The 27000-nt window shown below is 43.8% G+C and overlaps 2 protein-coding genes across 8 annotated transcripts in view; one reads left to right on the top strand and one right to left on the bottom strand.

Moving 5' to 3' along the window:
• Positions 1–3: 3 nt before the first annotated feature.
• On the top strand, positions 4–11944 carry ZFYVE19 (zinc finger FYVE-type containing 19). Its single transcript, XM_064424690.1, has 11 exons — positions 4–207; positions 711–832; positions 3295–3348; positions 3852–4012; positions 5220–5365; positions 6222–6336; positions 6878–7087; positions 7580–7659; positions 8362–8472; positions 9879–10021; positions 11416–11944. The coding sequence occupies exons 1-11, from the start codon at positions 154–156 to the stop codon at positions 11486–11488; spliced, it is 1269 nt and encodes a 422-aa protein (XP_064280760.1). The 5' UTR covers positions 4–153; the 3' UTR covers positions 11489–11944.
• Positions 11416–27000, bottom strand: part of PPP1R14D (protein phosphatase 1 regulatory inhibitor subunit 14D) — a 40219-nt gene continuing 24634 nt past the window's right edge. For 2 of the 7 annotated variants that reach the window (XM_064424694.1, XM_064424695.1), the window contains 5 exons: positions 25593–26045; positions 23271–23411; positions 19091–19186; positions 18873–18905; positions 11416–16859 (listed from right to left, as the gene is read on the bottom strand). In XM_064424694.1, coding sequence (XP_064280764.1) covers positions 16791–16859; positions 18873–18905; positions 19091–19186; positions 23271–23411; positions 25593–25655 — 402 coding nt within the window. In that variant the 5' untranslated portion in view covers positions 25656–26045 and the 3' untranslated portion in view covers positions 11416–16790. Of the gene's footprint in view, positions 16860–18872; positions 18906–19090; positions 19187–23270; positions 23464–24773; positions 24907–25592; positions 26506–27000 lie in introns of those variants that run through there. The other 5 variants (XM_064424693.1, XM_064424696.1, XM_064424692.1 and 2 more) reach the window with 5 other exon arrangements.

Genomic DNA, 27000 nt, shown 5'->3' with positions numbered 1-27000 from the left:
GACGGGAGGGTGGTGTCCGCGGCTCCCGGCTTGTGACAGCCCCGCTCGCCGCCGATCCCTGGGCCTGAGGCAGCCGCGGCACCGGGCAGACCATGGAGCCTGGGATAGCGGGGGTGCAGCGCCGTGCCTGAGGGCGGGCTGGGGCGCAGCGCTATGGATAACCGGTGCTATGGCTGCGCGTCCAAGTTCTCTGTCTTCAAGAAAGAGGCAAGTCCGGCTGCGGGGGTCAGGAACGGGCCGGTCCCGCGGGTGCCTCCCCGCCGTGCCAGGGACTGAGAAGGGAGCCGGGAGCTGCCTCGCCCGGCGCCGAGACACGCTTCCCGGCGTTGTTGTCCTTGCTTACTGAGATCTTAGGGTGCCTAATTCCGGTATGTCTTCAAGTATGAGAAATTACTGGCCAAAGAAACAAAAAGTCATTGAATGCCATCCCTCTAATCCAGGATTCTGTCATGGTCTCAGTTCACACACACACTTCGCTGTACCATGGGGAGAAGTGGTGACTCTGCTCCCAGCAGGAGTTATCTGCTGGTGCTCCAAGGTTCTTGAGTCTCCGTATCTTCAGCAGCAGCTGGTGAAACAGTTCTGTCACCAAAAAATCAGCATAGCCCCAGCATTATTCTGTGTGTGCCTCGGCACGGGCACTGTGCCCGTGAGCACAGCCGTGGCGAGGTGCTGAAGCCCTGTCCTGCCCCTCTCTCCTGTCTCTGCAGTGTGGCTGCAAGAGCTGCGGACGGTCCTTCTGCTCGGGCTGCCGGAGCTTCAGCGCTGTGGTTCCCCGCTGTGGAAACACTCAGCAGAAGGTGTGCAAGCAGTGCCATGAAAAACTAACTGGGTAAGACAGGAGTGTTTCTTCACCCAAAGACAGTTTGCTGATTTTTTTCCTTCGGTTTACATTCAGTGTGGTGTTGCAGATTTGTGCAGGAGAGCTCTGCCTTCCATATGTGCATGGATGCTGCCTGTACCCCAGAATTTCAAGACAGGACATCTCTGAACTTATTGTTATATGAGCTGTGCAGTCCTAAAATAGTAATCAGGATTTGTGCCTGTTCTCTATGATCTGTAGTTTGAAAGCATCAGGTTTAAATCTTCATGGATGGACACTGAATTCTTGTGGACAGCTTAACTAGATGGGCTGAGGTTAAGCCACACTGTGTTTTTGCCTAGAAATCTACACTGCTTTAACAGTTCTGGCAGTCTTCTCAGCTGTGTATAGCTGAGTAGCCTGACAATAAGATGCTCAAAGTGTTAGTAATTCTGTGGGCAAACAATGACATAAATCCTCCTCACTGAGGGATCTCTGCTATATGTGGCCTGAAGATGTAAAGTTCTGTAGCCTAAAGCCTATAAAACTTTTGCTTTTAAAAGAAAACTTTAAAAATTATTTGCAAACATAACCAGTAGACTTCCTGTTGAAAGCAAAACATGATTCAGTAGCAGCAGGATTATACACTTGAACAAGCAACATAAGAACACAGATGTACACCAGAATTCCTCTGTCAACCAATTCTTCCGTGCCTTCTTTTTCTCTTGCATTTCTCTTGTTCCTTTTCCTCACTTTTCTCCTATAGCAAGGAATTTTCATCAGCAAGGGGGAAATTTTCTGGCTCTGCAGATGTTGAAAGAAGAGCCTCATTAGTGAAGGTCTTCATCTTCATGGGCTGCTGAAAACAGTGAAGGACAGTATTCAGTCTTTTCAGTTTTGAAATTATCATTTCCCTTCACAACTTCAAAGCCATTGAGAAAACAGAGCCACCTGTCTTGATGTTTCCTCTGGGTGTTTTTTTCTCATAATTTTAATATCAGCACTAGAGAGCTACAGTAGAAAAACAATCTTCCCTGACTGGATAGCAGGTAGATTATAGAATCATAGAGTGGTCTGGGTTGGAAGGGACCTTAAAAGTCATCTATTTCCAGCCACTATGCTGTAGGCAGGGACACCTTCCACTAGACCAGGTTGCTAAGAGCTGCATCCCACCTGACCTTGAACACTTCCAGGGATGGGGCATCCACATCTTCTCTGGGCAACCTGTTCCAGTGTTTTGCCACTCTCCAAGTAAAGAATTTTTTTCTAGTATCTAATCTAAACCTGTGCTCTTTCAGTTTAAAACCATTTCCCCCTTGTGCTGTCACTATGTGCACTTCTAAAAAAAAAATCCTTCTCCGTCTTTCCTGGAAGTTTCTGGGAAGACCCCAGAGCTGAATGCAGCACTGCTGGTGGGATCCTGTGAGAGAAGAGATGGGTAGAATCTCCTCCCTTGCCCTGCTGGCCATGCTGCTTTGGATACAGCCCAGGACACAGTTGGCTTTCTGGGCTGTGAGCACACATTGCTGGGTCATGTCCAGCCTCCTATTCACCAGCACTCCCAGGTCCTTTTTGGCAGAGCTGCTCTTGGTCTGTTTGTCCCCAGCCTGTGTTGATACCAGGAGTTGCCCCAACCCAAGTGCAGCACCTTGCATTTTGTCTCATTTAACCTCCTGAGAGTCCCAAGGCCCACTTCTTGAGCTTGTGCAGATCCCTCTGGATGGCATCCTGTCCTGCAGGTAATACACATAGGCTGCACTTCTGTAAGCTGCATATGTTGTTGTTCTGTATGCAAATAGCTTTCAGAATTGAAGCCTTAGAACTTTGGAAAGCATTCAAACAATGTTGCATTCAGTCATTGCTATATGGGACATAGCTGTGATTTCTAAGAATGAATAAATTATGCTAACTAACTTACATGAGTGTCTAGTTTAGTCCCTCAGCCTGAACACAGCAAAGTGGAAGAGTTAGACCTTTTTTTAAGCATGTAGTGCTCAAGTGTTTTGTAAGATGTTATATAATAACTTTTGTAATGCTTTGTTTTACTTGCATGTTATATAATTCTGTGTTTGTTGCATGCCCCAGCTCCTTCCAGAGTGTCCTGCTGCAGGGAAGCTAATTACACTGGGAGTCTTACCTGAGTACTCCCCACCTGCTCTCTGAACTGGGAGGTGCAGGCTGTGGGAGGCAAGGGTATTTCAGCCCCACCTCCTTGGGATCACTGGTGACTGTATTAAGTCACATTCTGTCCAGATGCAAAACAACTGGACCAAAGGACAGAGATGAAGGCTCCTGCTGTCCTGGGCAGCTATATTGTCTTAATCCCTTGCATAAGCTGATTCCTCTCAGTATTAATGAGGTTAAGAAAGGGGCTGTACCAAGAGGTCAAGAAACACCTACTGATTCCTCTTGAGATGAGAGACTAGATGATTGTCAGTATTGTCAAGTATTGTCAGTATTTTGAGTTCAGAGAAATAATTTTTGTCTTTCAGAGAAGGATCTCAAAGCAGTTCAGCAAAATGGTCACCACCAGAAAACTACAAAAAGTGAGTTGCACTTGCCAAGCAGTTCTTTCTGCTGCAGATCAGCCTTTTAGGGCCTCCTCTTCCCCTTGGATACCAGTAAAAGTGAGGCTTGTGGTGTGGGTATTTGCTTGTTCAGAGTTAAATTAAGGATGGACTTTTTGTTTTCTTATTTAGGCTGTTAGTTTGTTTGGAGGGGTGGGGGATATGCTCTTTTGAATCGACTCCTGAATAGCCACCTGCCTGCAGTTATCTGTGGCTGACCAGAGTTGGCTTGGAAACAGGAACCTTGTGGTGAAATGTTCCTTGTCTGCTGGGAAGTGCTGCCAGATGTGTTGTTCTTGTGAGCTAAGGTTTTCCTTACTCTTAGGAGTACTTTATTATGCTGATATTGGAGAAAGTGATTTCATTTCTGTTCTGCACTGGCATTCTTCAGATAGCCTGTTGGGTTCACAGAGGATGTTTTCTTATCTCTGGGTTAAAATCCTTGTTCTCATTGACATGTATTTTTTCCATCCTTGTCACAGGCGTGTAGCAGCTTTTGAGGCTAAACAAAACCAGCTGAAAGACCAACAGAAAGCAGCTGCAAAAGCCCCAGGTCGAGCAGGCTGCAGATACCAGGGGCTCTCAAAAGAGGATAGAGCTATTGCAGAGAGACTGGAGAGGCTCAGGGAGGAAAGGAGACCAAGTGAGTTTTAGAGAACACCATAAATACCTTGGGTGGGAACACTACTATTTGGGAAACAAGGAACCTGGAACGAAAGTGCTGGGCTTTAAGTGGCTGTGATATTAGGGGGATGGAAGCTTAAAATAGGACAGAGCATCCAAGGTCTGCTGCCACAATGGCTATCTTCTACAATGATTTTAGATCAATGTTCCAGTTTCATTTTGCTTCTTGGGGTTCTCTTGAAACTACTCCTCAGCTACCCTAAAATCACTTCTTAATTTTCTGGTTTTTGAGTTAAAAACATGTGTCTAACCCACTTGGAGTAGAATTAAATGAAAGTCTTTGGCCAAACTATTTTGAAGAAGGTTTCCTGTGAGTCATTGTCTTGGGCATCAGCAGTTCCAGTCTCTGTGGGACTATGTTCTGACCAGCCTTGTCTCACAGAGAAGGAAAAGGATTTTCATTTCAGTCCACAACTGTCAGGTTCTGGGACTGCTTTGAGGTGCTTGCATGAGAATAAACTATTTTAGATGTTATGTATGGTCTCTGAAAGGAAAAGAACGCTCTTCAGAGTGGTTACCTGGTTATTGTAGAATCATTGAGTCCAACTGTTAACCCAGCATTGCCAAGTCCACCACTAAACCATATCCCAGAGTGCCACATGTACCACATCTTTTGGGTACCTTCAAGGATGGTGACTCAGCCACTTCCCTGGGCAGCCTTTTGCAGTGCTTGACAACCCTTTCTGTGAAGCAATTTTTCCTAATAGCCAGTTTTTCCAATCTAAACCTCCCCTGGAATAACTTGCAGCCATTGCCTCTCATCTGTTGTGTGGCAGTGGATAGTTTGAGTCTGATGAGGCTGAGATTGCATTAGGAGATGTGGGACCAATGGACTGGACTGCCTAAATTACACTCATTTCTCTACCTGTCCCTAAAATCCCAAGTCAGCTGATTTCCAGATGACATCAGCCTAATACTTGTGTTATGGCTAGGAGATAAACTGTGAAGAAGGCAAGGGCTTGGAAGAAAGGGATAGCAGTTAGCATCAGGGTAGTCTCTGAGTCACTGCAGTATGACCCTTCATTCACGTCAGGGCTGGGCGAGGTTTTTACTCAGGCGTTCAGAGTCTGATTGCAGAAAGAAATACAGTTTTAGGGAAAGAAACATGTAGCTTTTCATTTTCAATAACAAAATAATCTCCTCCCTTGGGTTATTGTGAATTGCAGAGTCCATCCCTACTCAGGCTGAGATCGAAGCTAGGCTGGCAGCCCTGAAGGAGGATGGCCGAGGACCTGTTCCATCCACAAGGGAAATGGAGGACCGGTTGGCTGTCCTGCAGGGTAGAGATCCTCCTTCCCAAGCACCCAGACCTGTAAGCTCCCTCAGCTCTTTAGTCAGCAATTTATTCTGAGCTGACACAGTAACTGGTGTCACAGCATGCTAACCATTCTTCCTTCTTCAGCCTTTTTGTGTTCAGGTAGCTTTCTTCAGAAATCTCTGTTTCCTGATTGTGTCATTGCTCCAGAAGTAAATCACCAGCCTTTACCCATTCAAAGCTTCAGTTTGAATGCAGAATGTATATTTTTAACAATAGATGCTAAGGTTTTTTACTCTCAACTCATTTATGTACATGAGTGGTCATAGCTTTTCAGAGCTATTTGTATTGCAGACTTATCAGCCCTACCTTCTAATTACATCTTCTAGCTGTTACTGCATATCAGCTGGGCAGAATCCTGTTAATTTTTCCAGGAATGGAAGCCCAGTGTGATTTGTCTGAGTTTGCAGAGGAATAGTTGAATATATGCCTTGAAAGCCTATAGGAATAATCTTGTCCCCCCGGATACCATTTCCTTACGGTTCTTTCAGCTGCTTGCCCAGCTGTTGTCGTAGGTCTGTGTGGGGCTTGCTGGCTGGCACTGTTGAGAATGGCACTTAGTTTACTCTGGAGGTAGTGGCAGAGCTGGAGCTGGGACCCAGCAGCTTGTATTTCTACACATTCAGCCCCCCTTTGCCTTGTTTGGGTGATTGCTCTTAGAGCTGTGTGCATTCAGCACCTCTGAAAATGAAACCCTTACCCCACATAACTGTAAACTGAGATTCTCAATATCAGTGGAGGCATCTTTGTATACTGCTCCCATCTAGGGTGATCTTGGTTGCCAAGATTCTCCTTTGATTGAGTAGGCCACTTTCCTCTCACTTGCCTTTTCCCACACTCCCTGGTTTCTTAGGTGCACCAACCCCCGGATACCCGAAGTCTGGTCCAGCAGACAGATGACCTGTTAACTCAGCTGTCTGAGGAGGTTGCCATTGATGAGCATTACAGACCAGGAGTTCAGCCTCAAGGTATCTTGTTTCAGCTTCTAAAGACTGGTTTATGTCTAATAATGTATGTGCTATGCTGAGAAGGGGGTTTGTGCCTCCCTATGTAACTTACAGGTGAGCTGAGTGTCCAGTTTGTCCATATCTTCCCTTTATAATCCCTTGCACTGGCCAAGAGCAGCCATCTGGCTCCATGCTGTGTCTTTGCTTGGAGATAGTTCCTTCTTGTCAAGATTGTATTATTCAGATTCTCTGTTTCTCTAAAGTGTTTCTCTTCTCCCTGGAGAGGAGCTGTTGCTACTGCTAATGCACCTGTGCACATCAGAATCTGGCATACCATTATCTTCCTGGCTGCACTGCTTTCTCTGTAAACTCACTCTAAGCCACAGATTAGCTCATTTTCTTCTCTTCGTGTACAGTGAAGATCCCACTGGCATGCCTTTTCCTCTAGTTTCCAGTTTTGTGGAGAGCAACGAGCTGCTCTCACAGCATTATTTGTCATGTTTTCTGTGCCCAAGGAACATTGCTGCTGAGTCACCAGTGTGTTCTGTGTGTCTGTCTGCAGCTGTTAGTAGCCAGAGTTTGAATGATCTCAATCGGGGAAGTAAAGATTGTGTTTGCCCTGCAAATCTGGACCCAAAACAGCTAGAGGAAGAGAAGAATAAACTTCTGTCAGAAGCTGCTGCTGAGCTGCGGGAGGAGAATACTAGGCAGGAAAAGATCCTACAGGTTGCCAAGAGACTGGCAGCACTCAAGGGCGAGGACCCAGAGAAAGGTGGGTAGCAGGTGAGAATACAGTGCCAAGAGAGGAGTCAAATTGCTATGACAGAGTAAATTCTTTATTAGTGTTTATCCATTTAATTATTCTGTTCTGCAAGAAACAGACTGGAATTTGGTTCCGTCTGCTAAGGTGTACAGGATGGTTTGTCATGAAATCATTATGAAAGATCTAAGTTGAGGATAAAGGCTGGAACTGTAAGGTCAGGCTGCTTTGTCTTGCACCCTTCTTTGGGATAATTTTAGCATGCTTTGGTGAGGTTAACAAAACTTCTAAAATCAAAACTCTGGTTTTGGTGGGGATCTTTTCCATCTCTCTTCCAAGTATTAAAAATAAACAGTAATGTCCTTTATGAGGAACCTGCACCTTAAAAGGTCAGAGTCAAAATGGACAACCAGCTCACACCACAAATAATTGTCTCTGGTACATTAGTGTGCACAAGGCTTGAGGCAGGTGTGAGTTACAGTCTCACATTTCCTACTCCTACAGTTACACTGGAAACCTATAAGCTCCCTGACAGTGATGAGGAAGTGGCTGAGGAGGAGGCCATTCGCCAAGTGCTGAAACAGGTCAGAAGTGGCAGCTGTGGCCTTGTTTTTCTTCCTCTTGGTTATGCCTCGTGAGTGTGTTACCTGGTGAGCATACAAAGGTTGTGTTTCTGTTCCTGAGAAGAGTTTCCTTCCTTACTTTCCTGGTGGTTTTCCAATACTAGCTCCCGTGGTCCATTCAGCTATTTGACAGGCAATTGAAAACAATATTTCTGGTCTGTCACACTGTCTTTCTCATTCATGCTTAGTGTCTCTTGTGGTCTGCATGTGTCTCCTGCATAACCACACTTTGCTGGTACTTCCTCTCTTCTTGTTCTGTGTTTTCCTCCAGCCAGTTAGAACGTGGATGATGAGATGTGTGCTGTGTAGCTCAGCTTATGCTTACATTTCTCCCCAAAATGTCTCTGAATTGTCTTGCAGGCAGACCTGAGCTTAAGTTTGTCTGATATGTCACATGTGTGTGATTAGCATGATGCAGAGGGCCTGCTAGCTGCACTGCAAAGCAGAGTGTGTGAGCTGCAGGCCCCTGCTGCTGCAGACTGTCCACAATGGACACACAGTGTTCTGAGTGCAGAGTGAGCTTTCATCTGTCTGGGTAACACCAGCTGCATTCAGACTTGTCATCTCCTGTTACTGCATGAGAGCAACAAGCACAGGAGGTTTAGGGCCTAGAATGAGGCTGTGTTTGAAACAAGAAGACTTCTTCCTTTGTGTTGTCACCAGCTCACAGAGGAAGCAGCCCTGGATGAAGCAAGTGGATTCAACATTCCCCCAGATCAGACCACCCAACTAGGACCCTCACAACAGAACCTGTGTAAAAAAGCAAAGCAAAAGGTCAGTGAAATGGTCAGGATCTCTTGAACTGACATCTGGAATGTTCCAGAGTGTCAGGAGAGTACAGTTCTGCAGCAAAAGTTTGTTGTATCCTGGGCTTGATGCAGAAAAAAAAATTAAATAACCAGTTTCTCCAGAGCTAACAAGCCAAGCAGCTTCTGCAAGGCTGACCAGCTCTGAGCTCAGCTGTGAATCATCCTTGTACTTATTAAAGGAATTGTTCCCTGGAATACAGTTCCTTCCAGGCTGGCTTTGAGTTGAATGTTATAGAGTTGTGTAAACCAAGAGAAGGTGGTAGACACCTCACAATATATATATGTATAATAAGATCAACAAGGCCATGGTCTAGTGCCATACAATCTGAACCAGAGTAAATGGGAGGTTTACCAGTGTTTTCAGCAGAATAGAACCTCTAGATAGCATTCTGCTGTTCATATTCTCATATAATGTCAGAAGAAGGAATTAGTAGCAGGATACCCTATGCTCAGAGTGGATTCTGGCCTACTATGGAAATATATACATAATCTCTAATGTGTATTAAATGCACCTGTGACTCACAGGCACCTGTCAGGCCTGCTCCCATTGGAAGAAATTATATAATTGTAAACATTATCAAAAACATCAATCTCAGGTATGACACCTTGCATTTCTGGGATTACTGATGCAAAAGATAGTGTGAGGAAAAGATTGTGTCAGGAAGCTGCCTTTGCCAGTGTCCAGGCACTATGTCTTCAGTGTGTTTTAAGTTCCACAAGAGTTCTCTGTAAGGGAGAAGGAGGCCATAGTTGGCTGTATGGATATATTTAGATTATGATTTCAGAAGATCTTTTTGTCCCAGCCTCAGGTATGAATGAATAGTAGGGGCCTTTTGGCAAAGCACTTCTTTTGTGTTTTGAACTTTTTTGAAGTTTTCTTCCCACAACAGGGAGAAAACAATGATCCTATCTCCACATTCCTTTCCCTTCCCACACAGCTCCTTTCAGCAAAACTCTTTGATCTGTAGCTTTTGCAGCAGGAATTGTCTGTCACATGGTATTGTTGTGGTGCCTGCCAGAATATCTGGGCTTTATGCCCTTAACACAGCACATGCAATGTGGGTGTATGTCACTGTAGACACTAAATGAGGCTGAATACCTCTTTACATTCCAAACAACATAGATTTAAACCCAAATTCTAAAAACCCAATACCCTAGGTTTTTATTTGACAACTAGATATATAGATATACATATAGATATATGTGCCTGTCCCTGCACTCTGGGCAAGTTCATCTCACAGACTTAGGATCAGCAGAGAGGAAACTGTGGACTATGGGACAGGGCACTGTGGCCATCATGTGTTAGTTAATATCCTTTATTGTCCATGCTGGGGTTTGAACTCTCTGTCTCTTGTTTTCTGTGTGAATTAGAGCCACACTCCAGCCATCACAGCTCTTGCAAGGGCAGATGATAGTGATGAGGATGAGTTACCCTGGTGCTGCATCTGCAATGAAGATGCCACTTTGCGCTGCCATGGCTGTGATGGGGACCTCTACTGTCAGCGCTGTTTTTGGTGAGTCTTGCAATTCCTCTGGGTCTCAGAGGTGGGTCAAAGGTAAGCTTGTCCTCTTTGTATGTTTTTCTCACTAGGCAGAAAAACAGGCCGTAGGAGGCAAGATTTGAGGAATCCAGATTTGAACTAAATGCTGGTTGTTAGAGAAATACTTTGTGAGATCAGTAGTTGTTCCAGGCTTCAGGAACTAAACTGGTCCTAGGCAGAAATGTTTCAGTGCATGTTTGGGCACATTGTCTGAGTGTTCTCTGGAGCAGCTGATATGCTGCATTACGTGGGATGGGATAAATGAGGCCATTGTTCAGTGACTCCTATGGCTTGTTAATGCCATTGATGGATGACCTAGGCTGGATTCCCTTAAAGGGGGAGATCAGATAGTATGAATTCCTGAGGGTTTTCTTAGGTTGAGACTTTGCAATCCTAAACCATATTAAAAATTCTTTGTTGAAATATGTATGTGTGAGCCTTTTTTCACCACTCAGGCTGGTGAAAGACTTGCAGCAGCTGTAGTCTTTGTTCTGAAACACAGGTAGCTTGATTTTTGACAAAATTTTCATGCCTCAGATTTGGAGGGTTAATTCATTTGAATACAAAGTTATTCCTGACAGGTTGTGTGACTTCTCTTTTTCCAAGCCTCAGAAGTATTGGCTGGGTTCTCAGATTTGTGCTGGATGACATTAAGACAGCAGGTTGCTAAAAATGTGGTTGGATAATAAGAGATGCTTTTTGTGCATATTGTCTCATTTCCTGCAAAGGTGTTTGTAGGGAAATGCAAATGTGGTGGGGGAAGTCCATATGAAAATGTTCAGAAAACATATGACTGGCAATGTTAGATTGTTAAAACAAAGCATATGAACAAAAGTATCTGACAGCAAACATCAGTAAAAGCAGATTTAACAGTCTGGCAGGTGAGTGTATCATCCACACACTGCGGATGCAGGCTTGTATCTTACTCAACACTGCCTGCTCCTGGTTAAGACAGCTGCCAATACACTGCATTATTTTCAGTTATTTTCCAGAGTTTTCTGGAGGAGACTGTCACTTCCTCTGTTGTCGCAGTGGCTAATGTCACTGGAGTCACAGACACAGTGCTGAAAATGAGCCATGAGTTACATGAGTCTCTTCAAGAGGGAAAGAAGCAGGACCTGTTGTCATTTTCAAATCCAGTGACAAGGATGAGCAGACATTCCCATAAAGCACCTTAGAAATTTCTGTTAAAAGCAAATATCTTAAGTAGTTAGTCCACATGGCTGCCATTCAGGTCTTCACAGCCAACTCTTGGGATAAGTTTCTGGTTAAGGGCTGCTGGGAGTGCACTGCTCTTGTGCAGTGGCCAAGGGTGAGTTCCTGGCCTGGGTATTTGCTTCTGACTGCACTTTGTATTTGCTTCTTAGGGAAGGCCATGAGGAGTTTGACCTGAAGGACCACCACACCTCCCGCTATCATCTTCCTTGCAAACAGAAGTGACCACACTTATGGGCAGAAGAGGAGCTGGAGAATGGGAAAATAGAGAAGCCAGCCAGATGGGAAGAATCTAAGTGGATTTGCAGCCAAAACGGGTGATGTTTTGGACAGTTAAAGGATGTGCTGTAATTTGAGAGAGGCTTGGAGGGTGTGTGACTTGGTGTTCACAAATACACCTGAGAAGTGCAGGGTTTGCTGTGCATGCTTGGGGATAAATGAGAACTTGATATGAAGAGGTGGATACAAGTCTGTAAATACAGATGGTAAGACAATGTGGGTAGCAGTAAAGATGTGTGTTTAAGGCAGTACTGACTGGCTGATAAATAACTTCCTGCTTTTACTAACAGCTTATACACTGGTTCTACAGGCAGGAAAGCACTTTGCACTGAGAAAAATGTCTGCATTGTGATCATGTGTGTGATGGGAACTTGCAAAGCATAATAAAAATTATTTACAGAGGCCTGTGGTTAAAGTCTCTCCTGAAAATGCCTGATAGCCCTTATCAAAGTGTTGCTTTCTTATAATGGTATGTTATTCCTAGTGTCAAGCAGCTTAGGGAAAGAAATGAAGAATAGTGAAGTCATCAAAAATGTTTCTGTGGCACGTCTGGAAAAGATGCAGGGAGATGTTGCTCACTGGCATGAAAGGAAGGATCCTTTGAAAAGGTAATCTGCTACTGATACAGTGTTGTGGCCTGCAGTGGCTGTGCCAAGGTCATGTCATCTGTAAGAGCAACATGTTAGTCTGAAAGAGCTACGTATAAGTCTGAAAGCAGAACTTGACTTTGTTTATTATTTGGTCACCTGGTAAGATAAAAATGTTACCTGTGTGATGCTCTTCATCTGGTTGCGAGCAAAGCTCAGTTGCATATGTCCATATCCCTCCTGGGAGACAATCCAGATGCAAGTGGCACTTGCCAGTGCCCAGAACACCCAGAATTGCTTCAAATACCCAAGTAAATTGGCTGTAAACATGCTCTATTATTCCATCAGGATGAGCTCTTTCCAAATAATGTGCCTTCTGAGAGAGCTCTCTAAGGCTGACAATTCCAATTGCAACAAAATTAAGGATTTGCCCTTGACAGGGAATTTCCAATGAATCTTGCCTGTCTGGTTTGACACTGCCACTCCCAGATGTCTGCCTTGCCCCGGTGCTTAAGGTCAGTGCCTCCAAGGTGAAGTGATGAAACTGTGTTTACCTGCACCTCTGGTCAGAGGACAGCAAATGAATGAAACCACTGTTGAAGGTGGGTTTCTGCTAATGTGTTGCTCTGGATCAGACTCTTCAACAAAAAGCTGGTTCAAACAATGTAGAATAGTAATACTTTAGGTCAACACACTAAAAATGGCAAGTGTATCCAGCAGTGCCATCAAAAGCTTTGCTTAGGAAGGGGTGGCAAAACCCGACTTCTGTGGAGGATCTTCTTTCTCCTGGCAGCCCTTTCTTCATCACTGCCTGTCTCCTTTGGGCAGGTAGATGGGAAAACTATTTGAATTGTTCTGATGCAAGAGTTCACAATTAACCCTACGACACACAAAATTTAAGTAAGCTATTTAAGTAAGCCCTGAGGAGCTTGCAGTCTTAAAAATCAAAACAAAATGCTGTTCTTTATTTATGTTATCATAGGAGTGACACTTTTTCATTGCTATTTGACATGGACAATTAGTCTGGTAGTAAGACAGCCCAGTTCTATCTGAGGTTAAAGCCTTCATGTTTTACATATACAGGGGAAGATGCAGCTATCTGTTCTTATTTCTCTCCTAAATTGATCCACTGCTTTGGGTTTCAGCCTGTGTCTTCCCAAGCAGTTAGTAGTAATTTTGTTTCTTGATCTACAGCTGCTGTTTTTTTCAATATCTTAGTATGAGCTGGTATGATACTTGCAACATTTTTGAATGCTTCATCAGGCACAACAAAACTTTGAGCTCCCTTGCAGCTAGGCAGCCTCTGCCTTGTAAGCCCTGCCCTGTTCACATCAGTATTAATGGAGCAGGTTGCAGCCGGAAGCAGTTTATTTAGATTCCCACATTGGTTTCTGTGGGGCCATCCTAAGGAATCCAGAAATGCACCCAACCCATTACCTGAAATAGAACTTAGTCATACATGGAAGACTCTCTTCAAGTCATACAGACACAAGCTGCTGCTTTCCCTGCACCACTAATGGACATTTTTGTGGCTGCTGCACTTTCTGCATGTAATGGGGCATTTTAGTAGTAGCCCAATCACTTTCCCCTGAAAAGCCATTCCTACTGTAGCTGTTGCCTCAGTGAACTCCATGTAGGAGGGGCAGAGGGGTATCCAGATGGGCTGTCTGCAGGAAGCACACCTAGCTGAATCTGTATTGTGAAAGAGGAATGCTGCATGACCTTTAAGAGGGCAGTGCACTGTTAGCTGTGTTACTTACTCCCTATCCTTGTCTCTGAAAAGGTGCTGGTAAATAAAGATACTGGTAATCAGTCAATTCCTGACAGGCCAGATCAACTTCAGTCATAGCTGTTCAAGGACAGAAGACAGCTTGGCATCTTCAAGAAAGAGATTCAACTTCTTTGCTCTTGTCTTTGTAGCAAGTCATGAGGGATTTTCTTTCCCTTTCAAAATGTTATATATGTGAATTATCGAATGTGGGCTCAACTCCAATAAGAATTCAAATTAGAAAAGTTCATGAACTTGCATACATTGGGTTATCTTTCTATAATCTAGAGGGCAAAGCTCCTTTCAAGCAACATTCATAGATAGTATCTACATACTTTTGCTAGTGGTGATACTGAGAAACAGCAAAGTTAACTGGAAGATGTTTGTAACAAAAATTTTTCAAGCATTGATTTTAATCTATCCTTGTGGTCTAGTGGGAGAACAGCCAAAACGTAAATCAAACCAAGTGTGCTTTACTATTGTTTAAGAATGAAACAAAAAAGAAGTTACTCTGATTGCATTACATGGCTTTTTCTTTTACACCAGTGAGCTGAGAAACCATCTACCACTGGCCACATGTTGCCTTGCTCCCCTGATCTCAGTGTGCTCAGTTGAAGTGCTCTCAGGTATCATTATATATCAGAATTCCTTATGTATCAGAACCAACTGCACATGATAGGGTCTGCAGCTTACTCTGTGCCTGCTGCTTGCAGAATAAGCATAAAGACAACTTTGGTCAAGCAGAGTTTTCAGAACCTGCTTTGTCTTTGATTCTAACAATGTCTACCTTAAAGCACAGACAAAAAATTCTTTTTGCGTCACTCCATATTGAGGAAATACTGTTCTGTAGAACCGTTCCCAGGGGAAAGAAGCTATTTCTCTTGGGCCAGAGGAGAGGCATGTCATGTCTTTGTGCTGTTGCAGCTCGGCAGAATAAAACAAAGCCTGTTAGTGGGGTATGTAACTAACCTGAACTCCTATACTGCTGTGCTGTAGCTAATTGCATCTCTAGTTTAGGACACTCTCCTTATCCACCCATCCACCTAGCTCTTCCACCTGCACTTCTGTTTGATCCTAGTCTTTTTTTACCAGTGCTCAGAGCTTTTTGTTAATGTGCTGCTCTCCTTTCTCAAGGGGTGTGTTACATGAGTGTTAGCAGGTGTCATCCTTAAGCCAGATCTGCAACCATTGCAGGTCTGGATTTTTTTTGTTATGTTACTGATTAAGTTGAGATTTCTTGAGGGTAGGCATGTCCCACTAGCCCCTTATTAAGCCAAAATGGGCATGTTCCCAGGGCTACCAAAGACATATATTGGATCTGATAGAGAAAGACCATTTCTCCAGCCTAGTGGGTGAGCTTTAGAACACCTTGGAGCAGTCTTAGAACAAGACATGAGGTCCATGGCTTGCCAGCTTCCAGTCAGATACAAGAAAAGCATGTGAAAGGAAGCAGACCCTTACATCACAGTTGTTACTGCAGCTTGGATTTTGTCTTCTTAGAGGACACAAACTACAGTTTATTCACTGACAGCTGGAAAATAGGAAGGAAGAACAAGATAATAGTCATCACTCTGCTACTGATAAAGATGGAAAGACTAATGCATTTAAGATATTACTGGTTCAGCCCAAGAATCCTTGTTTGTCTTTGTTAGCTAACCTGCATGTCCCTCTCGTTCCGTAGTTGGTCCCTTCTGCCTGGTTCACCAAACACACAAAAGATGTACTCAAAAGCTGGCCTTGAATGTTCTGCTCTGTAGGAGCTCCTCTGGATGTGACTCACACTCATCTCTTGTGTTTGCATGGCAGGTATCAATGTAGGGACAGGGCATAATGTGAGAGCGCTCTGCCTAAGCAATCAGCCTCCATTTGCTGTCTTATGTCCTAGTCCATGTGTCAAGTTACTGACTTGCTGAGAGGCTGGATGTAGTTTCCTCTGTATTTTTCCAGGCAAATATTAGTTGTAGCCAGAAGAGTTTGTGCAGCAAGGTACTGTGTCCTACTTCCCTGCTCATTTGTGAGACCTACCTGTCTGCAAAAGTCTCGCTCCGAGATGCTCCCTGAAGGGAACTTGGGAGCAGGTATTTTTTACTTCAGGTTTTCTTTAGAATCTAAAGAGAGAGCAAAACCGAGTAGTGCATGGCTGGTTTTTTCTGCTTTAATATAAAATAAGTATTTTCCAACATCTTTTTAAACTAGGAGAAAAATCATTCCCAGACCTTGTTCCTTTAGAAAAGGCTTCTAGGTTTTAAGTCTTAAATTCCACAAAATGGAAAAAAAATAGCCATTAGCTGTAGCAGCTGTTTCACAAACTTCTTAGGAAAACCAGGTGCATCCAAACTATCATATATTTTCTATCCAACCTCCATAAATAAGAGAGGCTTAGTAAGACTTACAAAGTATGTGCAATGCTGTAGAGTCATGTACAGCAGTAACAGGCAGGAGATCACAGTTGGGTTTAAGCCAGACTGAAATGAGGTGCAGCTTAACAGTGGCTGATTTTCCATGTTGATGAATGAGTGATAACCAATGCCTTGTTTTCGTTGCAGTGGATGAAAAAAAGAAGTCTTGATGAGCTCCTGAGAATTGTATTCAGTGCTCCTTGGCCAGCATGGAGATTCCTAGAAGAATCTAAAGGAGAGAAATCTTGTCCTCTTCCTCAGGTTAACACACGCTTTAAGAATCAGGAAAATGTACAGTCTAGCTCCCTGCTGTGTGTGTCGATCTGGAAGGAGTGGAGACTTCAAACCACTGGTACAGAGTTCACAAACTTGGTGAAGTTTGTCAGTAATAATAAGTCCTAAACACATTCAGAAGTTCTGTTGCTGATCCTGTTTTTTGTCAGGAAGATACACATTTCCTTTTAATCAGAGCTGGGTTTTCCATGTGAGCAAGGTCATTTCTTCTGAGGATTGGTGACTCTTCTGAGACCTCTCAATCGACTGAGCAATTCCGTAATGAAGTCCTGCAATAAGAGTTGGTTGCAGAAGGATGTCATATTAATTCAGCACTCACCAGCCCAAAGTGTTCTGTGGCATTGCCATCATTCCCACATTCACCTCACATTGAGCAGAAACCAGAATTTTGACATATATTGAGCAAACCTATATTTTAGCTTAGGAAAGGAGACCTTGTGATGGATGAGAAGGGTGTAAAAGCTCCTCCCCTTTCCCTGTCTCCCTTTGGAACAGCCATGCTTACTTTCTCCTCAGGAGCTAGCCCGACCCTCTTTATCCCAGATACCTGCTTTTCCCACCATGAGATGACCTCAGGATGTTGTTCTCTTTTAGGTTCCACTGTTTCCTGTTGCCACAATAACCTCCTGCCCACTTCTGCTGCCCTCCCAATCTAGGGCAAAGCAAGCTGTCCCTCTTGTTGAACCAGTAGAGCTCCATGTTGTGAATTGCAAGCCATCCTGGAGCTGTGCCAGTTCTACAAGGAAGTGGCTGGCAGAGAAGAGGTGGAGCAAAACATGTAGGACTAATGATAATGTTGAGCAGGGTTTGAGGACAGGCAGAGCAGATAGATGAGCAGTTAATGGAGACAAACCCTGACTACTTTGCTGACACAGCCAAGGACTATGAACTAAACTGGCCTATCTGGTTATTCCAAGCAGAAGGCAATGTGACTAGTGCAAACTTTACCCCCTGCATGGCAAGTAACATCACCATAAAGAGGTGTGCAGCCTTTCTTACCCAAAGACATCGCTACATGTTCCTGTAATTAGACAGGGTCACTGGAAATATTGCAGCTTGTTACCATTTGTGCTGTGTGGAAGCCCAGCGTCCTCACTTGGGTGATCAGAGGTTGCCACAACATGCTCTGGGAGTAAATGCCTAGGAACATACCCTTCTTTTCAGTCAGTCCTTTCAGTTTCTTGTCTGCCTTCTGCAGTTAAACTGCTGTGATCTTTCAAGGAAACTGGATTCAAGATCCCCAAGGTGAAAGTATGTGTTTTTGCCAACGGGGCAGCAGTATCTGTATTCAACAGGTACTGTGCTGCCCACAGGACATTTTCATGGCTTCTGAGTTAGCAGAACAAACTCTCTTCAGTTACTGCTCTGGAAATGTGAGATTCTTGCCTCAGATCTGACATTCAGACACTCTGAAAACTATTTCATATTGCCAGCTTTGCTGAAACCCCCGCTAGGAGAGCACCTGTGATGATTGCTACAGCCCAGTTTAATTTCAATGATACTAATATTGATTCAGTGATTGAATTTCAGTCATGCATTCATCTCATTTTCTGTATGTTCAGCACCGCACAGCCACATTGGTTCGAAAATACGTGTGGTCTGATGGATGATGTGCAAGCAGAATGTTCACATGCAGTGCATGTGCCTGAAGCAGTGATGGGGACCACATTTTGCACAGGTGTGCAGTGCAGCAAAGGCAATCCCTGTGTGGTGCATGCACACAGTATTGCCTCCAATTGTCTGGACATTGTGGGATTTAACTGTCTAATTCAAATAAAAACTTGCAAAGTTTTGTGGGGGGAAAAAATCCATGTGTAAAACTAACCTACATGGCTACTGCTCAGCAGTTATCTGCCCAGTCCAACCTAAGGACCATTCTGCATCCTTGTCACTCATAACCCTAGAGTGTTTTAAGCTAAGAATGCATTCAGTTAATAGTGTAAAAAATGGTTATGTGAGCTATGTCATTGTCAATGGCTTTTCTACACTGAGGATCAAATAACAGCTCAGACTGATCAGCTTAAGCTGTTCGAAACATAGAAAGAACTTCTCTGATTGTAAAGCATAATTTCTTACTTGCTCTAGTGCTCTGCCTTCAGCTCATTCCTATGGATTTATATGTAATTTTACAATCACAGAATAAAGTGGCAAACACTTCGCATTATGATTAAACAAATCTGCAGCACCGTAGTGTCTTGGCTACTCATCCAAGCAGCAGCAAAGACACTGTAACAGAATAGTGTAACATGTATACATGTAAATTTATATGGTCCTTCACTCACCTCTGTGGGGCTGGAGCACTCATGGAGGATTTCCTAAAAAAACAAGGAGTAGTAATTTTAGTGTTTTATGAGTTGATCTAATTCTCCCCTCCCTACAGAAAGGAAGGCTCAAGAAAGCATCATGCAACACTACAAACACCTATTCTCTACCCCACATGCCACTAGTCTTTATGAAGAGAACTTCACTAACATAAAATCAACACGTCCCTCTATCTGACCTGTAATTTTATTTTCTGTTCTTCATTAGGGACCTCCAGGAGATCCTCAAGATCAATTTGTGGTTCAGGAGCTGCTGCCTCTGTTTCCTCCCTTAGCTAAAAAGAAAAAAAAAAACCACCAGAGTTAATTAACCTTCAAGAACTCTAGAGGCCATCTTTAAAGAAGTAAGCAGCTGAATTACAATAAAACTATGCTGCAAAGTTGAGGACAAGATATAAATCATCTCAAAAAAGGGAGGTTCTTGTAATGAGGGCATGGATTCCAGCCCCTTTGTAGTGTCTGCTCCAGCCACACATCCTGATGTACACATCTTCATCTTTACCAACCACTACACTGCTCAGGGATCATCATTCATCATTGGAAGACCATTTCAAGGATATCAAACTGCAGTGCCACATATACCAGCCTGTGACACCCTTCCTCTATGAAGAGTTCACCAAACAGAACTCCAACAGACTTAATCTTAGAGAGGCATAAATAATAGAAGGAGATTTTAGGTTTTTATGGTAATTACACTTACATACTTTGTATTTATACTAAGGCTTTTGGAAGTAATGGAGAGAAAATGATGCTGTTGAAAGTCCTAACAATATTTTGCCAGCTTTCTCTAATAGATACGAGAGGGATATAATAGTCTCCTTTAATATAAGAGGGGCTCCAGGTTCTGGTGACTGGAGTGATGATCTTGTACTGCATGGGGGTGTTAGTTGGAAAGATTTGTTCACTTGATCACAGACACATCTCAGCTTCACAAATCTCTATAAGCCTGTGTTTTTCCAGTGTATTTGCAAAATTAATCCTTCACTACACAATACTAGTGATATTTTGGCATAGTAATCAGTAGAATAAGGATACTGGGTAAACAGCACAGTTCCTGATTGCCAGGTTGTGGCATTTATGGATGTGCATGTAAAACATTAAACATTAAAGGCAATACTTACAGGGAAAAAAGAAACTTTCCTGGGCAATCACTGATACCAAGCTAGAGAGGAAGTAGAAAGCCCTTGTTTAGCTTTGATACATAGCTAACTTAAGAATAAATAATAAACCAGAACTAAATATATTGTGACCCACACAGTATTTCTTCTTAAAAGTAACAGTTTTCATGAGACCTTTTAGAAAACAGGTGTTGATCCAGTCTGACTTTGTCCCTGGTTAAGAAGCTAAGTAGGCTGGGAGGGTGTGATAGGGTAGGAAATCCCTGTGGTTTTTAGTCCTAGTGTGGATGCTCTTCTGGATTCCATATGCAAGGAATCATCTTGAAAATCAGTCTTAGTTTTGTTGCTACAAAGCCTTGTGACAGTAAACATCATAGCATTCCCTGTATCAAGGGAATGTATCAGGAGGTGATGTTTGAGCTCACCTTGCTGTCATTTGAATCTCTGGAAGACACCCAGGAACTTTGCACTGCCAAGGGCAGGTGGAGCAAAGTAAGAGGTAACAAGACAATTGTAATGGAAGTTGATGGATACAAGGAAGCCCAAAGAAGTAGGACAACTAAATAGTCTTGTCACAATGCACAGAGGAGAGCAGGATGACCTGCTGGACATCTCTGTGATTACAAGTAATTTACTGTGGCACATGTGTGTATATGAAGAGATCCTGCTAACAGTCTCTGACCTGGCACAGCATTATGTTATGTAGTTCCTTGTGGCAAATCTCTTATGCTGGCCTGAATACATCAGGAAGCAGGGAAATCTGTTGTGCTGAAAAGATACTAGCAAGGACAATCCACTGGCAATCTGTTCCTGTAAGGGCATGGTTGGGTTTCTCACTTGTGCCTGCTGGGGTTTTGCAGTAGGGAAAAAGAATCCCCTTTGGGCAGCTACTGTGATGGCAGTAAACAGCTCTTAATTCTCCAGAAAACAGAAGTGATAATGTAAACTGACTTGTTTTTCTGACACCTTTGCAAGTGTAAAGGCCTATCTCTGTACATTTCAGCAAGTAAGAGTAGCACATGGACAACCCCATCTTGGGTCATGTTACTGGTCATACCAAGTGCTTCTTGTCTGTCTCAGAAAAAAAAAGTGACAAAAATTTAACTCTTTAAAACTGCTGTAATTCTCCAAAGGGCAAGATGTTCTGTTACTCAAAGCAGCAGCCATTCTCCTTGCTTATCTCAACAGTCAGGAAGAGGACTCTGAATTGAGCTACCAACTCCAGGGACAGTCCCTTAAATGCCAGTGCTGGCATGGTTGGGAAGCAATATTGTTGCTGCCACTCTTTTGAACAGCCTTCACTCACCAGGACTACCATGCTAGTACTTTGCAGACACACTGAATTTTGCCTGTCTGACTGGGTGTGCTGATAACTTCTGCTCCCCTGTGCACTGTATAAATTTCAAAATGCATTATCAAGAGGCCTAAGATACACCTGTAAATTTCTTACTATCATTCTAATAAGCTATAGAAAACAACTGGAAATTCACAACTAACTTGAATAGATTAGTAATTTTTACTGAGCAAGCTATGCATGGGAAATCTAAAACAATAAGTTAACAGAACAGAAGAAGTAATATTTTCAGACAAGCCATGCATTTGCAGCAGAAGGAAGGACCTTTTTCTCCATATTTGTTTTCTGCCTGTTCTTTGCATAAGGCATAAATTAAAACAGAAATGAACTATTTTTATCTCCCAACATGGCATGAGAATCTGGCACATTCCCACAGAAATATCAAATACACAGTCACACAGGAAGTCACACTGAAGATTATTATAATAATGATTATAATAATAAAAACAACAGCAACAACAATAATAAGGACAGACTTAGAAGCAGTTCCTGAAGTCTGGGTCTTCAGCTGTGAAGGTGACATCGTTCTGTAGCTCTCAGGCCCAGAAAATCAGCCTGGGTAGGCAAAAATTTCTCTGTACCATCATGGCAAGTAGCACAAAACCCACCATTCATGACCTGTTCTGACATGTCCACTTCAGTGTTGATTGCAATTTGAAACTGCTGATGCTCAGAGCGGAAGACTCTAAACAATCATCAGCTCTCATTTCCTTGTATCACAAAAGTGTGCTTAACACTGCACTGGGACGCAAATACAGAATACAGGAAAGAAAGGGCCTGGCAGTTCATTTAGTCCATCCCCATCCAGGACATAAATAAGCAGTTTTACACAATTTGCTAAACCCATCTGTGTCATCTGTTGAAGATGGAGATTCTCTGTGAGTCAAGAAAGCTGTGTTCTCTTACTGTATCAGCCACTGCCCTAGAGAGAAAAGCAAACTCCTTAATCAAGCCATTTAAATATGTTTAAGATCATGATGTACAATGGGGGAAAGCCTTTCATCTTTTACTATACCACAGTCCAAAGGATTATCTCAAACACAGAAGAACACTATTGCTTCTGAAAGCACCCAGCATAACTGTCATGCATCTAAGGACAATATATGAATAGAAGCAATAGTACAGGGTTAAAATTTCAATATACCCAGGCAGTGCTGGAACTTAAATGCCACTAACCCAGTGAAAAAATGCAACAGCTGAAGCAAAATCCTGTACCATTCAGGTGCTATAGACACTCCTGGATCTTTCCTACTGGAACAGCTCTCAGGCAGGCAGGAAGAATTTGTGAAGGACTGTTCCTGATGTGAAGGGAAGCTCAGGCAAGGGAGACAGCTCTGGGGATTGGTGAAGATGGAGGCATAAGATCTCTACATTTGAGCAAAGAGTTTTTTCCCAATCTTCCCTGTTGCCAGTAGTGTGTCCAGGCTCTGCAGTTATGAGCACAGCACATTCCAAAGTGTATTATTCAAACAGTAGGTAGAGCCTCACTGTTGTGTCCAAAAGAAACAGGGCTACACTGACCACTCTAACCCAGCTAGCTTGGATAGTGCTCACTGCAAAGCCACTCACCACATGGAATTCAGCAACAAGAGTCACCCTGGGTTTATCCATCTCCCTAGGTTGTGCTACTCATGCTGAGCAATAGGTACACCCCCTCAGTGGGTGCAGCTCCAGGCAGTTCAAAGCCAGTTGGATTGCATCAGCGCAAGCTTCCCTGCCTGCCGACACACCACTCAGATGCTGCAGAGGGGGCATGGAGATACCATGGAAGTTGAAGACAAGGAACTATTTCCAGTGAAGCAGAGCAAGCAAACCTGTGTGCCAGCACACAGGGCTCTACACCCATTCACCTGACAAGCAAGTGGTTGCTGTGCCCCAGCTACTCACCCGGCACTGGTACAGCTCCTGCAGCTGGGTGTTGATCCATTCCTCCAGGTCCAGCCAGCGCTGTAGGTCTTTGCGGTTGTACTTTATGGTCAGCTTGCCCAGTTTCCTGTGTGATGATTCCTCCCCAGGTTTCTCTGGCGTCTGGAAAGTCACCCGGGGCAGTGCACTGGAGTTGCTGGCCATCCTCACCGCCTCCTCCTCTGACAGCAGGAACCCACCTTCCTCTGGGCTCCCTCACACCTTTTCTCTGTCTCCTTTAACCAAAGCCTCTCTGCAAGCAGTGCCTCCCAGCACAAGCTAGTTACAGGCACCAAAGGTGGGAGGCATTGGTGATCCTAGGGAGAGAGTTAGGGGTGGCCACAGGGCTGGGGCAGCAGCCAGGCTCTGCAGGCTGAGTTACAGCCACAGACTCTTGGGTTTCACCATCAGATGTGCTGACAGGAGCAGGGAGGTAGGCAGAGTTGTTGTAATAACATCTGTTGTTAAAAGAAGCCAAGTGAACCAGGGAATTGATGAACCATGTTTGTTAATATTTAACACAAGTCAGGTCCAAGAGGTGGGGAAGAAGGAGGTTTTAAATTACTGTTTTCCTACAGGCATAACTTACATGCATGTGCAATTCCAGAGGGTTGATCCATACATAATGCATTGAATCCTGCTGCAGTTCATACTCAGTAAACTACCTGCAGCTACAGGGTTCAGCTCCCTTTGAGATGGTATATTTGGCATTTTCCAGCTAAAGCACTGGACCCAGTACAGATAAGGAGTGGACTGGAATCAGGCAGCTCATTCATTATTTTACAGTAGTAGGTCAGGAAATGACACTGCAACCCAAAGCTGGGCTCAGCAGTTCTGTTTTTTGTTCTATCAGCTCTCTCAGAAATTTCTGTAGAAATCCCAATGACATTAATTTGAAATTATTTGAGCATGGAAATTCTGGGATAAAAGAAAATATCTGTGCTCCAAAAAGTACAGTAGCTGATCTGATGGCACTGCAGGGGAAAGACCTCACTAGAGATATAGCACCATCTCCTTCCCACAGAAGAGTATTCATGGTAAACAGGTTCACCTGCTGAAGCATCATAAATGGCTATCAGACTATATATTATCAATGCTTGGTTTACAATTCCTCCCCACCTGGTCAAAGGTCTGCAGCATTATTGCCCTATAACATTTAGAAGAATATGTGTGAGAAGTGCACACAGCTGTTCTGTTCAGAGGAACAGAAATGAGGCTGGCTGTGATTTCAGGGTGCCAGGACTCTGTCCCTCCAGATGCTGTCACACCTCTTTATCCAGCTGTTCCCAGAGCCCGCCAGCAGCCTGCCCAGGGAGCTGTCCCACCACACGGACAAACCAACTGAGACCCTCCATCCTGAAGCAGATCAAACACCTCCAGTCTCATGATTCATGTGGAAAAGCAAGTAAGCCTCTGCTATCAGGAGCCAAGGTATTTCCAGTTTGGAGGCCGTGAGCTAGATAAGCCAAAGGAAAAGCAACCAACCCTTCTCCATGAAAGGTGCTGCATGAGACAGTCTGCAGAGGGGCTGGTCTCTCAAAAGCTTGCCCAGTCCTCCGGCATAGTTCTGTTCCCAGAGGGATGGTGGTACATCTCCCCAGCCAGCCAGCAAAATCTTGTACACAGGGTAGTAGAAAAAAGAGCAGGGCCATTACAGCCCTTTCATCCTTAATGTGAGCAAAAAAATAAAATTAATTTTTTTTAAACCCTTTTCAGGTGGGAAATTCTTCAATTTGCTTTCACGTACATGAAGAATAAAGTGTTAAAGTATACCTGAAACTGATATCTCCTCGGTTCTCTGACAGCCTAAAACTTCTGTTCAGAAGACAACAGTTAGCTTTAATTTTATCAGCTTTACCCATTTTTCCTCACTGCTTGGCTGTTTCCCTGCTCTAATTCCACTCCTAAAACTTCTTTATTTAGATCCAAGTTACACAGAAAAGTCTGTGTTGAGAGGCTTGTAGCATACTTAGTGAGTGCAGATTCTTCAGAGATTCTTAACTAGTGGAAACCTTGTAAAACCCATTGAACAACTTATAATGCCTTTACAACTATTGGCTTTTCAAAGGTTAATATGGCCTAAAATGGGCAGATATTCACAAGGTAAGTCTGGACCAAAGGACACGCAGGTGATAAATTCCTGTCCCCAGATAGAAGTGCTCTATTTTGCTGTTCAAGGACTGACATATTTGAAGGGGGAAAAGAGGGGGGAAACTGTGCCTCTTTGGTCCCAAGAATCTCCAGAGAGGCTGGCATTAAGAGCAGAGAAAGAGGGCCAGACTTAAAGGAGAAGCTCCTTGTTACCTCTGAGTCATTCCAAATGTCTGCAGTGGCTGAAGGGCTGGCAGGGAAGCCCCTTTCTTCCATCCCCTGTGCTGACTCTGGTGTTCTTGAGCAGTTTAGTTAATCTCTACATGATAGGTGGGGTTGCCCTGTTAGTATTCTGCCAGCATGGTTGAATTTATGAAGCAGAGGATCCAGAAGTCACAGGAGAGCTGTGAAAATGAGGAAAAAGGGAACATAATGTGCTCTAGTGGCTGTTCAGATAGCTTGCACTGCTGTTAAGTTGTAACCTCACTTGAGCTGAGGTGCCACATCGGAAAAGGTCCACAGAGCTGTTCTCTGAGTAACAGACTCACCCCACTCCACCAACTAAGTAACAAACAAGGGGCACAAGCCCTCGTGCTGCTCCATCAGCGCCACCCTGCAGCTGAACAAGACGTTCGGAGGATGATGTCAGAGGCCCTCTCAGGAAAGCTGCAATCCAAAATGAGCCAGATTACAGGATGTTCATCATACTGCTTTGGCTTATTTCAGTTTAGTCATGAATTTGTTGTAATAAGAAGGTGGCAATATGGAAACAAAGGTTTACTGATAAAGTAGGCCTCCTCCAGTAATAAAATGTTTTAATCTATGATTAAAGCAAGAAGAAGAAGCAAAACCAGTGCAAGATCAGTGGGTGTGGCAGAAGTTCCTGCAGGAACAGGACTGGGTGCCTCATTCAAGGTAAGGGATATTGTCCCCTTGAATGAGACAGCATCTCCTATGGGTGCACCAGCCACCTGCCAGTGCTGGTAAATGCCAGCTGCCACCAAAAAAAAAAGCAGCTTCAAGACTTCCTTCACAGTGCCACACCCCATCCTGTCCTTTGCTTGCATCACAGCAGATTCACATGGCCAAAGGGACAAAAAGACATTCACCATTTTGTCTGGAAAGAATCTCAGAGATCTCAGGCATGGGTGGGAGATGGAATCTTATTTTCAGCCTAGTTATCTCTCCCTATAGCCTCAGGCATACAACCTGGAGCAAAATTTCTGGAGTCAACACACATACTTGGGCAACTGAGTCATCTAATCAGACAATCTGTTTTTTCACAAGAGCTGTGCACATGTAAGCTCCAATGGACCTCCTGCTGCAGCTGCTTGTGATCATCTCCTCTGCAAATCTGCATATCATTTATGTTGGTGAATAAAGGGAATTTAAACATGGCCAACACATTTGAATTGTTAGACTGAAAGAAGCACTCTGCCTCAATTTCCATGTGTGTGACCTGGGGTTGCTGATCCTCCAGGCCTACCCTAAGAGTGAGGTGCCTCTGAAGGGAGGGGAGGATTCAGTACTGTGGAGCTGGACTTTTATGGCTGTCTATAGTGCCAGAGAGAGCCACCAAACCAAGCCTAGCACAGGCATCATAGTACCAAACAGCTGTGAC

This window comes from Passer domesticus, chromosome 6, assembly GCF_036417665.1.
Source record: "Passer domesticus isolate bPasDom1 chromosome 6, bPasDom1.hap1, whole genome shotgun sequence".
Taxonomy (NCBI): Eukaryota; Metazoa; Chordata; class Aves; order Passeriformes; family Passeridae; genus Passer; species Passer domesticus.
The sequence above is the reverse complement of the archived record's forward strand: the minus strand, read 5'-3'. Positions and strand labels throughout refer to the sequence as shown.

Coding starts and splice junctions, on each gene's coding strand:
- ZFYVE19 (XM_064424690.1), top strand. CDS start 154: ATGGATAACCGGTGCTATGGCTGCGCGTCCAAGTTCTCTGTCTTCAAG. Junction 833..3,294: donor TGCCATGAAAAACTAACTGG/GTAAGACAGGAG, acceptor TTTGTCTTTCAG/AGAAGGATCTCAAAGCAGTT. Junction 4,013..5,219: donor CAGGGAGGAAAGGAGACCAA/GTGAGTTTTAGA, acceptor TGTGAATTGCAG/AGTCCATCCCTACTCAGGCT.